Genomic DNA, 18,115 nt, shown 5'->3' on the forward strand with positions numbered 1-18,115 from the left:
CCTAGTTCACTGTTGGTGGGATTGCAGACTGGTACAACCACTATGGAAAACAGTATGGAATTTTCTAAGAAAACTAAAAATGAACGTGCCTTTGACCCAGCAATTCCACTATTAGGAGTATATCCTAAGAACCCTGAAGCACCAATCCAAAAGAACCTATGCACCCCCATGTTCATAGCAGCACAATTTACGATAGCCAAGAGTTGGAAGCAACCCTGATGCCCATTGGTAAATGACTGGATCAAAAATTTATGATACATTTACACAATGGAATTCTATGCTGCAGAAAGGAAGAAGGAGCTCCTACCCTTTGCAACATCATGGATGGAACTGGAAAGCATTATGCTGAGTGAAATAAGCCAGGCGGTGAAAGACAAATACCATATGATCTCACCGTTAACAGGAATCTAAACAACAAAACAAACAAGCAAGCAAAATATGACCAATGACACTCAAATATGGAACAGGCTGACAGGGTCCAGAGGGGAGAGGGGAGAGAATCATAGGGGAAAAGGAGATGGACTCACATGAACAAGTATAAAGGACACATGGACAATAACTAAGGGTGGGGGGCGGAAATGGGAGGGAGGTGGGGAGCACTGGGGGGGGGTGCAGGGTTGGGAATATAAGACCGAAAACTGTACTTAAAAAATAATTAAATAAAAATAAAAATTAAAAAAAATAAAACTCTTCAAACTCATCTCTACTGGCTACATTTTTAGTAGCACATAGGAACGTTATAATGTATTAGTTGTGCTACTGTTGGATATTTATTTGGTTTTCAAGTCTTTGCTATTTTGAGTAAGACAGTAGTGAATCTTTGCAATAAATTGTTCATATATTATTTCCCTTGGACAGATTCCTAGAAGTGGAAGTCAAGGGTGACAGGGCATGAACCCTTTTAAGGCTCTGGATACAAATGGCCACATTGATTTATGAAGATATGGTACCTGCTCACTCTCCTACTGGCAGTGTATCCTGGTGCCAGTCTAAATGTGCGTCCATCGAGGTGGAGAATGATCAGGTAAAGAGTCCTAATTTGATAGGTAAGAATATCACTTCATTACTGTTTCAGTTAGAAATTCTTTGATTACAAGTAGGATTTAACATGTTTTAATTTCTTGGTCAATTTTTCTTTCTTTTCCTGAATTGCTATTGGATACTTTGATTTACTACTCGATGTTAACATATTTAATGTATATCTTGCTCTCTTCCTGAAAGGATTTATGGCAGCTTACTGGTCACAAAATGCAAGATAGCATAAATTAAAATAGGAAGAAGTAGAAAAAGAGACAACGTGAAACCAGGATTGATGCTTAAAAGGCATACTGCAGTGACAATAAATGTGCTATTAGTAGGCAAGAAATTTGCCTCTAAGATCTCCAAATGTTACTACTAGCTCAGAAAGAATCTTGCCATTTATCAAGTTCACATTAACAATGAGAAAGAGAATGAAGGAGAGTTAATTGTTCAAGATAAATATAATTAATATTGGTATTAAAATCTGATAAAACTTTTAACTATTTTTATATAAGTTGCTTCACTTGGACTATTTTAATTTCCATGACCACTTAATGAGAGGATATTCTGTATTGACCTCATTTATAACAGTGTCTGTCACTCGGGAGTGGTCAGTGAGTATTACCTCGCTTTTCTGTTATTTTTACTACTATTAGGTTTTCAATATCAAATCTCTTGAAGCTTCTATTTTTAATATGAACTTTAATATATTATTTTTAGGAGATTAAGCAAAACAAAAACATCCCTTGGGATTTTGATTGGACTTGCTTTAGATCTCCAAACTAAGGAAAATTTGACATGTTTAAATACTGGGTCTTCCAATGTGGTAACATGGTAGTTTGTTTGCTTATTATTAAAACACCTTTATTGAGCTATAACTCTCCTACCATACAACTCACCCATTTAAAGTGTACAACTCAATGGTGTTTAGCATGTTGACAAGATATGTGTAAACATCAGAGCATTCAATTTTTTATGCGAACCGTATGTCTGTACATTGAACATCATTTTTAATGCAATTCCTATAGAGGGCACTTTCCTGAGTATGAATTTTTGTTGCAAGAGTGAACGAACATTTCTCACATATGTTTTCAATCTGGAAGTACATGGGGCCCACAGGGAGTGCAGCTCTCCTTAGACTACGGCATTTCTTGGATTTTTCTTGTTTTGAGAAGGTTTTTCCCTAGAATGTCTGCTGATCAAAATCCATTACTTTTTAACTGGTCTTATTCTTGTTCTCTTTCCCATCTCTTAGCTCATGATGGGATGCTCACAATTACACCCCTCTTCCTCTTGTCTCAGGGCTTCAGCACAGGCTGGCTGCTTGGTCACCCTGAGACGATGCTCTCCTAATACCCCCAACTCCCATGAGCTCATTTACATTCTTCACATCTCAGCTCCATTTACCTTCCTCGAGGGGGGAGTGGGGAGGGGTCTGGGTGAGGTTGGTTCTCTGATTCTCCAGGCAGATCAGGTTTCCTGTGAGGCTCTCTGATTCCCTGTAGTTTTCCTGGATTGTGAAGTTACCATGATTTAATTCATTAGCTGATTTGTGTGCTCCCTTGGTAAATGTCTCTCTTTCCCACCAAACTCCATGTTGCAAGGGTGTCTGTTTTGGTCACCACTTAATAGCCTGCCACCTAGCACGGTGCCTGGAACAGACGTTGCTGGGAATGAATGAATGGTTTGGTGTAGTTCATTTTTCTTTCCCTCACCTCAAACTCCATTTTCAGGATCTGTCTGCCTCAGAGTTCTGGCATTCTGCTCTCCTTCAAGGTCAGCTTTTATTATATCAATTCATATGTTATATGAGGCAACCACATGCTGTTATATAAAGACTGATAAAGGAGGTTTTTATTATTTGGGGAAATGCTTACATCCTGCTAGGGTTATGCGAATGTCCTTTACTTTAATATTTCGGGTTAAACTTTGCTCTTGCCTTCACAGTAGGTCTATTTAATTTTTAATATTTACTTTAATGTTCACCAGGATTATTTTTCTAAAGCTGCACCATAATTTGCCTGTACAAAAATGACACTAGCCTCCTATTTTCTCTAAGGAGTTAACACTTAAAAAACATTTTAGAGAGCAGGGGTAAAGGCAACATTTTATGTGAGAAGCTGGAAAAGAAGAACTGGGAAGTCCATTAAAATCGGCAAATAGCTCATTTGAGATGCACATATACCCCTTCAACTGGGCCAATTCAACTCCAAGAGGGAGGTAAGGTTTTCTTTTTCAATGTACTTTGCAATTTTTGAAGTGGCATTTTAAATCTTTTCTTACATCTTGGCAGAATAGATGTCAATGGCTGGAAGGTTCTAAGAATGCCCAGGTCTACATCATAGATCAGAGGCCCAGGCGAAGAACTTGTTGAATAAAAATAATACTGCATTTTCTATCACCTGTCAATCATCGCACAATGTTAAAGGAAAATGACCTTGGATGTTGAGCCAGTGGGTGCTTGTTTCCATCTATCTACTTCACTCTATTTTCTGCATGGCCAGTAATGAATAGTGCTAGTTTTATGCCAGAGAAATATCCATATAATATCTCTTAAATATATCACTCATAAGTTCTTTCCCTCATGTCTCATGCTTTAAGAGCCCACCTGCTTTGAAGCATGGAGCTTGCTTCCCAGAAGAGTCAGTGGGAGGCCATGAGTAGCTACATGTATTACTTTTAGTGTAAAATAAATTATTCTGACAAAAATAGTTGAGTGAGGATAGAACCATTGTCCTGAATATCATTTGCACAGCAGGCCAGTCCCTTTCTCTTGGGGTTATCTGTAAGAGCAGCAAGCAACAAGATTATTTCTTCCCTCTGACCCATCAGAAAAAAAAAAAAAAGAAAGGATTCCAGTCTGCCTTGGCTACTGCAACACGTAGTGAATCATAAACTGGTCTGTCCTGCTCAGCCTTTTGCTTTAAATTTTATTCCCGATTCTAAGTCGTTGGCTGAAGCAAGTGAATCTCAGCTCTGAAATGGAGATTAAATATTCATATTTTTAACTCTTAACAGTTTTATTAATTGTGTTAAATGTATGGCCATCATGCCAAACCATCATGATCAAGAAGAGAAATGGAGCTATTATGTTCATTGCAAGCTATCCGATGATCATGATTACAGATACATATGTAGAAAGGACTCAAGTCACTTATGAACTGTGTATAAATTCAAATCACAAATCTCACTTTTTAAGTCAAGTATTGCTTTGTCAAATAATTTGGGTATCTTTGTATGAAAAAAGAAAACCTATAAGTGAGAGACTTTGACATAGAAACATCACTAGGGAAGATACATATATATAGTGGGGAAACTTAGGGGAAATTCACTTGTTATCTCAGATTAAAAATGGTTTAGATTTAGGCTTATCTCACTTCTTTAAGAACTTGAGAGCTATAACAGAAAGTTGACTTTGTCCAATTCTACTCATCTCATCTTGTGGGCTGGGTTAGATTTATAATTTCACCTTTCCACTTTGGTAGAGTAAAGAATGGAATGATTGTTTCTTTTGCTTAAAAAATTGTTTAACTGCAGTGTATGGTTGATCTTTATGGTTTTCTTTTTAAACCCCTAAAATCATTGCTTCATGTTTCTCATGCATACCATTGTGACTTAATTTGGGCAATCTTTGGTTCTGATTTGTGAAACTCACCACTGCTTTACCTGTTTATCTGAACTCCACCTCCTTCCTTCCCTCTGTCTGTAGGGTTAAATATCTAGGATATGAAAGGCAACCTGGATTAGATACGTTTTTCTTAAATGTCCTTGGACAATTGTGCTGTAACTGTTGGCGACCTCCCCCAAACCCAAGGTGACCAGCTATACAGCTTTCCCTACTCTATAAGGTTGCTCTACTCTCTGCTAATCCTGCCACCTCAGTTAGTTCAGCATCTGTTCTTCTATACCCATCGAGTTCTGTAGTGTCTGACTTTGGGAGCTTATGATAAAATGTTAGTTCTTTGCATTTAACTATTTTTTAATGGTGGAAAATGATTCTTTACTATTTAAAATATGGATCTCACTCTTTGTTTCCCAAAAGAATTAATTAATTCATAAGGAAATCGGCTTTGGGTGAGTATACTTTGTAAACTATTCCCTGATAGCCATTCTGCCAGTCAAATAACACAAGGAAAAAATGTGCTAATGTTTCTACCAGAAAGACTTTCTTTGGTACAAACACCCCCTGAAACCCCTCACTCTTTTTGTTTCATTTAATACAGCAATAAAATGTTTAATTCAACAAGACAACAGATTTTTGGACTAGTCCCTATAGCTGGCTTAGAGAATATTTTGCATTAGATGGAAGAACATAGACATACATAACATAAGACATAATATATGGAGTTACAACGAATGACAAAGAAGGCTAGAGTGAAAAACAAGCATTACCTTAGGGTCATGTATTCCAGAAAGCTCTTCATAGATCTTCTCACCCACCATGACAGCTGCTAAGTTCGCTGTGTATGTCGAAAGGCAAAACATACAGAATATGGCCCAAAGGTTCATTAGAAACCTTCCAGTCCAGCATTTTGGGGGTTTGATTGCTGCTGTTCTACCAAACAAGAGGGCATAACACACATTCAAAGCTGAAGAGAAGGAGAAGACTTTACTCCTATTCCGCCCTTTGGGAGTCAGACCAAAGGGGCTCTTCCATTCATACAGAGTGAGGAATATGGCAGTGATGTGCAAAGCCACAAAAATCCCTAGCCACAATGTCCAGTGGAGTGGCCACATGAAGGCTCCAATGGGAGCTGCTGTGTCTCGGGTCTTCACTAAGATGCCCAAGCTGGTGGAGAAAAAAGGACTGGTGAAATCTATCACCTGGCTTCGTGCAGTATTGATGCTGAAGGAAGTGACTGCCATGTGGGCTGACCCACTCAGGAGATCACCCACCAGTCCAGTCCAGTGTCCATTTTTCCAGGTCCCATATTTTCCATCGCCAACAATATACAGGTCAAAGTCAAAGTTCATATCTTCTGCTAGCTTTTCCAACAGATCAATGCAATATCCATAGCAGCATTTCTTGAGTTCGATGGGCACGGTATCATTACTGCTATGGAGGCTACTAAAAAGGTCGTCCAATATGGAAGAGTCATTAGTCATGGGGTCTAGGCAGAGTTGGCCAGCAGGGCACAAACCTTCATCATCTACGTCCCGTGTGAAGACAAATGGATGCTCGATCAGGGTAACCACTCTCACATGCAGCTTACTTGGGTGTTGGAAGTGGCTCTTGTGCCTCTGGGCCTGCTCTGGCCATATTCCGTAGTCCACGACAACCTTTCCCTCCTGCCAGCTGCCCAAGCGGGTCCACATTGGCTTTCCCATGGGGTCATGTTGCAGATTCCAGATGAAAAAGTTGTTGTCCGAACTGATGATGGAGGAACCTTTTACTTTGATGGAACCACTGAGGCCTCTGAAAGTGGTGTTGGCTAGAAACCTGGCAAAGAGGAGCAAGTGCAAAAAGTAAGAAAAAGAGGTGAAGCCAGAGACAGGAAGCTGTGTTGATTTTTGCTTTTCTGTCACAGAAAAAAAACCTCTAATGTTTTTTAAAAAGGCTTTGCCTATCATTTCTTTTCAGGAATGAATAAGCTGGAATATTTCTAGGAGAGGAGTCCTATCTCACAAAGCCAATGAGATCTCACCCTCAGGCTCTAAACACTCAGGTTAAATGCTGGGCTCTTGGTCTTACTTCAAATTTCTTTATTCTTAGTTAAGGGTGGTGTTAATTGTTTTCTGTTGAAAACTGTTAATTATTTATTTTCCAAGCTATGGTGTTTCTCAGCATCTTTAACATGTCTTATGTCTACTGCTCACTATATCTGATTGTAACTCAATGAGCTCAATAAGTATTTTTTGGTGTGAGGAATACATTTTAGTAAGTATACATATACCTTTATAATTGCTTAAAAATTGCATTCATGAGTCTAGATAATAGCCAAATCTTGTTATCAGCGTTTTTTCTTGGTAGAGTGGAAATAATCAACACATCTGTCCTCCTGAGGCCAGTTAAAGCTGTATGTAGGCTATCATCCATGGAACAAAGGAAAAGATGATAAATAGGTTTGCAGTTCTCCATGGAGCCTCAGGCTACCCACCCCCTAAGTCACTAGAGAAAAACAATTGACTGTGGCACTAGAAAGAGCTTCTGCCAGAAGTCAAAGGAAGGAAAATTAGCAAATTTAACTGAATGTCATACTGATTCCTAAACCTGTGAACCACTGTCAGGACAAGCATATTTTGATACGGGTGGGACAGAAAAATGCTTGGTCAGAGTCCATGTCTTTCTTGAGTCTGGGAAGATAAGACAACAATACGTAACATGTAAGTTTGTGGCACCTCTGTGCTCTTAAGTATGACCCAGTGTCATAATACAAGCCCGCACTTTGGCATCAGACACGCCTGTGTTTGAATACTGTCCCTGTTCCTTTACCTAGTCCTATGAATGGAATCGTACAAGAGGTGCCTCTTATGTGTCCGCACACATATTTTTGTTTGTTTTTATCTGAAATAGCATTTTAATTATTTCAAAGGGAATTCCAGGTAGATTAGTGATTTTTCTTAAGCCCCTTTAGTAAGTGTGTCAGTGATCATGGGGTAAAGACCACTGTGCTAAGTGTGGACTCAAGTCAGGACTACTCCAAAGAATTCAGGAGGAGGGAAGACTCCCAAGCTCATTTTACCGGACCGGCATTATCCTAATTCTAAAAGCAGATTAAGACACTGCAAAGAAAGAAAAATTTAAGCTAGTATCCCTGATGAACATAGAGCAAAAATCTTCAAAAAAATATTAGCAAACCAAATCCAGCAATATACTGAAAAGATCACACACCATGATCAAGTGGGATTTATTCCTGGGATGCAAGCTTGGTATAATATCTGCAAATCAGTTAATATGATATATCACATAAAGTGAAGGAAAAAATTACATGATCACATCAATAGATGCAGAAATAGTATTTGATGAAATGTAACACCCATTTATGATAAAAAATTTTTCAGCAAAGTGGGAATGGAGGAAACATACCTGCGCTCAATAAAGGCCACATATGACAAACCTACAGCCCACATCATACGCAACGGGCAGAATCTATAAGCATTTCCCTTCAGACAGGGGAAGAGGCAGGGATGTCCACTTTCATTACTCTTATCCAACAGAGTAGTGGGAACCCCAGCCACAGCAATCAGACAAGAAGAGGAAATTAAAGGCATCCAAATTGGAAAGGAAGAAGTAAAACTGTCATTATCTGCAGGTGACATGACACTGTACAGAGAGAACCCTAAAGATTCCACCTAGAAACCACTGAAACCAATAAATGGATTCACCAAAGTAGCAGGATAGAAAATTAATAGACAAAAATCAGTTGCATTTTCATACACCAACAATGAATGATCAGAAAGGGAAACTGAGAAAACATCCCACTTACAATTGAATAAAAAATAAAAATAAAATACCTAGGAATGTAGTTATCTAAGGGTGCAAAATACCCTTGGAAAAATTATAGACACTGAAGAAAGAAATTGAAGAAAATACAAATAAGTAGAAGTACATACCATGCTTATGGATAGCAAGAATTAACATAATTGAAATGTGCTTGCTACCTTGCTATAGATTCAATGCAATTCCCATCAAGATTCCAATGATGTATTTTTCAGAACTGGAAGAAATATTTCAAAAGTTTATATAGAACCACAAAAGGCCCCACATAGCAACAGTGGTCTGAGAAAAAAGAACAAAGTTGGAGGAATCACACTACTTAGTATCAAACTAGAATCTAAGGCCACAGTAATCAAAACACCATGGTATTGGCACAAAAACAGACACATAGATCAATGGAATAGAATAGAGAGCCCAGAAATAGACCCACACCTTTATAGTCAATTAATATTTGACAGAGGCAGCATGGACATACAATGGGCTAAAGACAGTTTATTCAATAGGTAGTGTTGGGGAAATTGTACAGATACATGAGAAAAATTAAACTAGACCACCTTCTTATGCCACACACAAGAATAAATTCAAATGGATGAAAGACTTAAATGTTAGCCCCAAACCATAAAAATCCTAGAAGAAATCATAGGCAGTAAATTCTCAGATATTGCTCGTGGTAATATGTTATGTGATATATTGCCTCAGGCAAGGGAAACAAAAAACATAAACGAACGGGACTACATAAAACTAAAAGGTTTTTGCACAGCGAAGGAAACCATCAACAAAATTAAAATAATCAATGGAATGGGAGAACATATTTGTCAATACATCTGATATAGGGTTTATATCCAAAATTTATAAAACTCAGTAGCACATTAAAAAAAAACCCAAAACATCCAATTTAAAAATTCAGGGGGAAGGACCTGAATAGACACTTCTCCAAAGAGAACATACAGATGGCCAATAGACGTATGAAAAGATGCTCAATGAAATGCCATCAGAGAAATGCCAATTAAAACAACAATGAGATATCCAAACACAGGTCAGAATGGCAATCAACAATAAATCAACCTGCTAGCATTGTCCACGCACAACTTACTGAACTCTAACCTTCAGTTTCATAATCAGCAAAATGGGGAAGATAATACTTCCTCCATGAGAAGGGTTGAAAATCATGCACATAAAGCACCTTCTGACATAAAACAAACATTCCAAATATGGGAGCACTTTTTAGTGTCATTCAAGGTTTTTTTAAAGGTTATACTTCTTTTAAAAAGATCTTATTTATTTTTAGAGAGAGGAAAAAGAAAGGAGAAAGAGAAACATTAATGTGTGGTTGCCTCTCATATGCCCCACCAAGGGAGACCTGGCCTGCAACCCAGGCATGTGCCCTGACTGGGAATCAAACTGGCAACCCCTGGGTTCGAAGGCTGGCACTCAGTCCACTGAGCCACACCAGCCAGGGCAAGTTTTTTCAATCAAAGCTGTCCCCAGGTCACTTTCCTATCTTTTATTATAATTTTTCAAGTTGGAGGCACAAAGTACTACATTATGATAAACTCATGGACGGTACTCATAACACATTTAAAATGAGAAGGAACTAAATTGAAATGTGGAATGTACCATAGTTTTTGTTTGTTTGTTTTAGAAATCAGATAATATAAGCCGAGGCTCTCAGCAAACACAGACATTACCTAGTAACTGCCACAGACGTTACCTAGTAACTCACAAATGCAAATACGCATAGGAAGTTATGCTATCACAGAAGGGAGACAAATCAGGAAGTTTGAAGAATTCACTAATCTTCATTAGAGATATACATGTAATTCACATTTTAAGATGTTAACATCACTAAAGGCAATGAAACTACTCATTTTGATAGATTGTGTGTAATGGTAATTATTCATGTTAGCACTCCCCAGTGGGGTTCAACCACTTAAAATGAGTTCGATCTTGCCACAGTAATGAAGTCTCAGTTATCTTAGACTTTTAAACAGTCTGCTGCATCTTTAGAGAAGTAGGGATCCACATCATTAAAATATACAGATTAATCAATTGATAATTACCTAGGTGCCATAAGGAAAGTGTGACTACAATTGTGTTTCTGATGAGCAACCTACTTTTAGATTTGTGCAGAAACACACAACGCACCTATGCACTTGCTGACATAGCCTAGGGACTAAAGCGGCAAATAGGGTAATTTCATTTGATTAATTCAGTGATTGGGAAAGTCAAGTTAAAGTTGTAGAAAGAGGAGCCCTTCATTATTTTAAGAATATTGGGACTTAGTGATCACAGATTTTCAACTGGATGGACCCTTGAAAGACTATCAATGAATAAATATATACTTAAATTGTGTCAGAAAAGAAGGCACTAGAAGTCATCAGAGATCTTTCAGAAGTTGTGTAACTCCCTCATCCCAGTAAAAGAATTCTTCCCCTCATTGTTTACATTCAAGATGGCCACGACTAAGGACAATACTCAGTTGTCTTTGAGGCATTCATTTGTCTCAGGAAGGCAAGTCAATCAGGACCTAAACATCTTCCGTTGCCCTGAACCATTGTGCTTCTTTCACTGTGCAGTTGGCACCAAGGAACTGGGTCTCAGAGAACCCCCATTTACGACGGATTATTTCTATCTATATTATTTTCAGTTTCATGGTGAGGGTAAATTAAAATGATCTCCTTGATAGCTTTTACACTCACACTTCACACTCATTGTATTGCAATGACAATGTGAGGCAAAGTTACAATGCTCACTATATTAATAAAAGATTGAAATCTCAGTTTTGCATAAATCTAATTCTACCATGTTCATTTTGATCTTGCTTGTGTCTTGGATGAACAAGAAAAAAAACCAGGAATAATTTTATTGGCAAGATAAACGGACACCGACACCAGGCACAGTTCTTAGCACTGGAGTGACGGAGATGAAAGACACACTCATTCATAAACAGATCAAAGTGTAGGAATGGGGAGAAAGCAGAACAAGCAGGTAATTCTAAACCAGTGTATGAGTTTCAATAACACTGGGACTGAGAGCAGGGCACCTGCACATTCTACTCTCAGGGGGACAAGGAAGGCTTCCCAGAGGAAGAAGTGCCAGAGCTGAGTCCTGAAGAAGGAACTCCAGTTGGCCAGAAAGAAAACCTGGGGACTGACGCCCTTGAGCCAGGGAGAGGTGTGTGCAAAAGGCAGAGACAGAGAGGGCAAGCTGTGAACACTGAGGAATAAGGCTGGAGATGGGGTGGGAAATGAATTACAAAAGGGTTGAGGTCACTGTAAAGGTAATGGAGTGTCACTGAGGAAGTTTTTATCCTGGGAAGGACACAATCATCAGATTTGATTTTAGAATTATTTTTTTCCTAGCTATCTAGGAAACAGTTTCGAAGAAGAGGGGTCTGGGCATCGTTTCAGATGTGAGGTATGACACTTCCTCCCCTCTCTTGCTTCCTCTCTTCCCTTCTCTCTGCTTGTTTCCCAGGAGCTGAAGGCGACAAGGGCTACTATAATGGCAGCAGAAGTGGGGAGAAGACGGCATAATCAAGAGAGACACAGTTTGAAACAGAAAAGTAGTAATTTTAGGAGGGCCAAATGCACAGGACTGCATTTAGTTCACAAACCATACTAAGAACATGTGAAACTCAGCTTGATGGAAGGTCACATAAATAAGATCTGGAATATTTAGGTGAATGTGAACTCTGTGTAAACCCATAAAGCAATGTGGGTATAAAGAAAGGAAAGATATTTATTTCTAAAAATAGAGATTTAGAGCTTGGGTCTCAGGGACCAATAATAACATTGCATCCTCTGCTGATCACACTGCTGCTCCGGACTAGATATGGGTTCTAACTAAACCTTCCAGATTCAGGAATGTTATAAGGAAAAGCAAGGAGGTGGTAAGCACAACACGCCAGTTGGAGCCGGGAAGACATTTGAGCACAAAATAATATAACCAGAAATCTGTTTTAGTAACACTGATCTGAGAGTAAAACCTAGGTTTAGGAAGAGACCAGGTGACCTGCTCTCTAAGTGACCTGGTCACTTAGAAGAATATTACAATAGCTTTGTCACAATAGGATAAGGGCTTGACTCTCTGTGAGTGATAACCAAGTTTAGCACTGCGCCTTGAATATGGTGAGTGAGGAACAAAGAAGTTCAGGTATGCATTTTTTTAAAAAAAAATCAATAAACCTCCCAGGATACCACTCTATTCAAAAGAATGAAGCTTGTTAATTTACAAGGGGGTAACTTACTGCTTTAGCAAAAAATCCCAATTATGGCACAAATTAAGAGTATGTGTTGATTTGTATAGGAGTAGAGATAAAATTGGCACTTTGTATATTATCTAAAAAATGTTTTTGAGCCAGTTCACAGTGTAAACAAGATCAATGTTTAATGTATTTAAAATATATCTTAAAACCCACACTCACACACAAAACTTGATGTACCAATTAAAAGATTTTCTTATTAATTAAAACAAATGAACAAAGATGTTAACAAAACAACACATGCCCCATTCAATCATTCATTCCATTAATAATACTGTGTGCCAGGCAGTGCTCTAAGAGCTGGAGGTTATAGTAATGAACAAAACAGATAGAGATCTATGCAATTTATACTCTCCCGAGGGAGACAGAATAAAATTACAAATAGGTAATATTGGGATATTAGATAGTGCTAAGTGCAAAGGAGGAGAAATAAAGCAGAATTAGGAGATAATATGTGTCAGCATTCCTGATAGTTGGGTGAAATTTTAGATTAGGGAGGCTATAAGAGGCCTTTCTGAGAAAGTGGTATTTGAGTAAAGAGCTGAAGAAGGGGAATTTATTTTTCATCTTTAATCACTTTTAAAAACCCCTCCTCACCCAAGGATACATTCATTTGGTTTCAGAGAGAGAGAGAGGGAGAGATATGAGAGAGAAACACCTATTGGCTGCCTCCTGCACACTCCCTGACTGGGGATCAAACTCTCAACCTAGGTATGTGCCCCGATCTGGAACAGAACCTGAAACCCCTTGGTGCACAGGTTGACACCTCAACAAACTCAGCCACCTGGCCAGGGCTTTAATCACTTTTTGACCAGGAGGATATCTGGGTAAAGGGCATTTCTGACACAGGGAGCAACAAGTGTCCAGTGTCCTTGAAGTCGGACTGTGTCTGGTGTGTGTGAGGAGCAGCTACAGGAGCAAAGGGCAGAAGAGTTGACGATGAGGTCAGAGAGAACCTATAGGGAATGGGAGCTGGGGAGAGAGGATTTTTAAGGACTTTGTTCCTTCTTTACATGAGGTGGAAGGCCATTGGTGGGTTTTGAGCAGAGAAGCAATGTGATGTGACTTAACATTTTAACAGGATCATTACAGACCTGGACTAAAGCTCTGTAATCTTTAGTCCATTACTGAGGATGGACTAAAGAAAGACACGAGCAGAAGCAGAAAGTCCAGTAGTGGGCTGCTTTCAACCCCAAAGGGTGATGATGGTTTGGACTGAGATGGTGGCAGTGAAGGTGAAGACAGTTGGATCTTGATATGTTTTGAAGCTGAAACTGATGGGATTTGCTGATAGCTCAGATACGGTTTCTAAGAATAAGAGAGGCAAGAATGACACCAAGTTCTTGCCCTGAGCGATTGGAAAAACGGAGCTGCCACTAACTGAGATAAAGAAAACTACAGGAGAATCGGGTTTGAGGTGGGTGAGAAATACCAGGAGTTCAATTTTGCTCATCTTAAGTTTGAGATAACTTACAGACATACAAATAGAAAGGTCAAATTGGTAGCTGGAGATCATCTGGAGTTTAGGAGGGATGCCTGGATGAGATGTACAAATTTGTACAGAGCTATCACTCTGTACATGTTATATTAAAGGAGGCCATTTTGATCACAATGTGAGTAATTGTAGACGAGAAGAAGTCCTGGAATAAGTCCAAGGCACGCCAGCATTTGCAAGTGGTAGAGGTGAGGAATAACTACAGACGCCCCCTGAGAAATAAGTGGAGATAAAGAAAAGGAGGAGAAAAGCAGGCTGTGTTGTATTCTAAAAGCCAAGTAAAAAAAATGTTTCAAAGAGGAGACAGTCATCAACTGTGTCATATGTGTTTAACCCATTAAAGCAACGAGAGCTGAGAATTGACAATTGGCTTTAGAAATGCAGGCCACTGGTGACTTCACTGGAGGAATTTCAGTGAAGTGTTGGAACCTAATGCTTCAAGGGAGAATGGGAAGAGAGAAAGTAGAGAACACTGTTCAGACAGTTATGCTGTAAAGAGAAGGAGAAAGATAAAATTGTGGTGGATGACAAAAATCAAGATGTGTTTGTGTGTATAAACATATATATATATGAGGGATGACACCCCAAACCCCTAGAATTATCTTCTAAAGGGCAGGCCCCCTGGAAGCCTTGTAGTAGAGGCTTCCCCCCTAGGAGAGGGTTTGAGGAACCCACTGGTATTGGTGCACCAGTTGGTGATGTTGTGAGAAGGTGCACTCAGCTTCAGTAAATTTTTTTGAAGACTCAATGTGTTTGGCCATTTCATGGTGGGTGATTTATGAGCACACCTACCCGCACTTGCATAGAGTGTTCAGCGGTTTTTGACTAAAACCGGCAGAACCCCCATGCCCCACCCTCCCTATTCACCTGATCTCTCCCCGAGCAGCTTATTTTGGTTTCCCTCAGAAGAAAAATGTCCTCACAGGGAAACGTTTTGCTGATGTGAAAGAGGTAAAAGAAAAAACAGCAAAAGCACTAAAAGGCATCAAAATTGACGAGTTCAAAACTGTTTTTGATGTGGGAAAAAGGTCTCCACAGGCGTATTGCATCAAATGGAGAGTACTTTGAAGGTGACTGAAGTTCAAACATGTAAGAATAAATACACAATTTTTTATAAATAGATCCCTTTTTGGGGTCTCCCCCCTCATAAGTCTATAACATATATAAAAAGGCAGGTTTTTATGCTGATGAAAATGATCCAGTAAAATTAGAAAAATTGTTGATCTAGGAGAGAAGTAAAAGAATCCTTAAGACAGTGTCCTTGAGGGGCACAAAGGATTGTGACCTCAGGTGCAAGTGGGGTGATGCCCTCTGCTGTGACAGGAGAGGAGTCTGGGTACAGAGCAGGCAGAGAGAATGTGGGGCCCAGACACAGTCGGATGGGTGGGTTTATGAGCAAGAGAGTTTGTGGAAATACTGTTTCGATTGCTTGAACTCAGTTTTTGGTCAGTTAGAAAGTAAATTATAGATCTCATTATACTCTCCCCATATAAATCATTTGAGAGAAGTTTTACTGTATTATGGTCAAAGTGGAACCAAAGGTACTTTTAAAAGTACAGAAAGCAAAGAACTTTTATAAGAAATGTTTTAGATCAATGTCAACTGAAATGTTTAGTGTTCTTTTTTCCCACTGAATTTGCAGGAGTTATTTGGGAGACTATCTGGACCTGGCAGTTCTTAAAAATTGTAATGCTTTAATCACTTTATCCAGGCTTTTCTATTAAGCTTTCCATTTCTCTGAGTCAATTTTGGCAACCATTTTTCTATGAACTAGACCCACATACACCATTTGTACTGATTTAAGGATTTCTCCTCAATTAATCTCGTTTTTTGTCTTAATCTCTTCTTTCTAAGTCTCCTCTCACTTCTCTCTCTTCCAGACTTTTTGGATGAGAATATGTTTGTGTTCATATGTTCTTCTTTAATAATAGAATGTGGAGTCCTGGCACAGGTGGAGGTGTAGGTAGGAACAAACCCTTGGCTTCCTTGTACAACCAAAAGGAGGATAACGATCAATCTAAAATCAATAAACAACCAGAAGCACCAGAAAATCATATTGCATGGAACTCTGACAACCAAGGAATTAAAGTCAACTAGACCAATACAGTCAAGCAGACCAACCAGACCGGTAAAATGGGCAGATGGAGAGAACCTGTGGCAAAGCGGTGGACTGCGTGAGTGGGGCTGACTGAATGGGAAACTGAGACTCAGAGCTGACTGGACTACGGTGGGGGGTTGCTGCGGTGGGAGAAACTTTCAGTCTCACCTGAGAATTCATTGGAAAGTGGCCTAGAAACAAGCAGGTGATCTGCACTGTTCCCTCTCTGGCCCCTCCCCCACAAGCAGTGCTGCAGTGCAGCAAGGAGGGATGCCCTGCCCGAGTGAATACCGAAGGCCCGGAACCGTTACAACTTAACAGGTGTGCTGAGACAAAGAAATACGGCCCAAATGAAAGAGCGGAGCAAAACTTCAGAAAGAGGTGCTAATTGATGAGAAGACAGCCAACCTATCTGATGGAGCATTTAAAGCCCTGGTAATCAAAATGCTCACAGACATGATTGAGCTTGGTCAAAAAATGAAAGAACAAATGAAAGATACCCAAAGTGAAATAAAGCAAAATATTCAGGGAGCCAGCGGTGACAGGAAGGAAACCAGGACTCAAATCAACAATCTGGAACAAAAGGAAGAAATAAACATCCAACTGGAACAGAGTGAAGATATAAGAATTCAGAAAAATTAAGAGAAGCTTAGGAACCTCTGGGACAACTTTAAACATTCCAACATCCAAATTATAGGGGTGCCAGAAGGAGAAGAACAACAACAAGAAATTGAAAACTTATTTGAACAAATAATGAAGGAAAACTTCCACAATCTGGCAAAGGAAATAGACTTTCAGGATGTCCAGGAAGCTCAGAGAACCCCAAACAAGTTGGACCAAAGGAAGCACACACCGAGGCACATCATCATTAAGTTACCCAAGATTAAAGATAAGGAGAGGACCTTAAAAGCAGCAAGAGGAAAGGAGAAAGTTACCTACAAAGGAGTTCCCACAAGTCTCTCAGCTGATTTCTCAAAAGAGACCTTACAGGCAAGAAGGAGCTGGAAAGAATTATTTGAAGTCATGAACAGCAAGGACCTACATCCAAGATTGTTCTATCCAGCAAAGGTTTCATTTGAAATGGAAGGGCAGATAAAGTGCTTCCCAGATAAGGTCAAGTTAAAGGAGTTCATCATCACCAAGCTCTTATTATGTGAAATGTTAAAGGGACTTATCTAAGAAAAAGAAGATAAAAAATATGAACAGTAAAATGACAACAAACTCACTATCAACAACCGAACCTTAAAAAAGAAGAATAACAAAAAGAAAAACTAAGCAAAGGAGTAGAACAGGAACAGAATCAGAGAAATGGACATCACATAGAGGGTTTTCAATGGGGAGCAGGAGGGGAGGAAAAGTGGGGGAAAGGTACAGGGAAGAAGCATAATTGGTAGGCATAAAATAGATGGAGAAAGGTAAAAAATGGTATAGGAAACAGAGAATTCAAAGAATTTATATGTACAACCCATGGACATGAACTAAGTGGGGAGAATGCAGGAGGGTTGGGGATGCAGCATAGAGGAGGAATAAAGGGGAAAAATTGGAGAAACTGTAATAGCATAATCAATAAAATATACTTAAAAACAACAAAAAATAAAGAACATGAACTGTGGTGTTTTTCTTAGTGTATCTGATTAATTACATTATTCATAAAGTATTATTACTTAAAAATTTTTATTTATTGATTTATGAGAGAGAGAGAGAGAGACACAGACAGACAGACAGACAGACATGGATTTGTTGTTCTACTTATCCGTGCATGTGTTGGCTGATTCTTGTAGGTACCCTGACTGGGGATCA

The 18,115-nt window shown here is 39.1% G+C and overlaps 1 protein-coding gene across 1 annotated transcript in view; it reads right to left on the reverse strand.

The window, feature by feature from the left end:
- GRIN3A (glutamate ionotropic receptor NMDA type subunit 3A) overlaps positions 1–18,115 on the reverse strand; it is a 161,050-nt gene that overhangs the window by 84,909 nt on the left and 58,026 nt on the right. The window contains exon 3 of the mRNA XM_037035963.1: positions 5,413–6,460. Coding sequence (XP_036891858.1) covers positions 5,413–6,460 — 1,048 coding nt within the window. The remainder of the gene's footprint in view (positions 1–5,412; positions 6,461–18,115) is intronic.

The sequence above is a fragment of the Sturnira hondurensis genome, unplaced genomic scaffold, assembly GCF_014824575.4.
Source record: "Sturnira hondurensis isolate 20B ecotype Veracruz unplaced genomic scaffold, ASM1482457v3 Scaffold0022566, whole genome shotgun sequence".
NCBI classification, from domain to species: Eukaryota; Metazoa; Chordata; class Mammalia; order Chiroptera; family Phyllostomidae; genus Sturnira; species Sturnira hondurensis.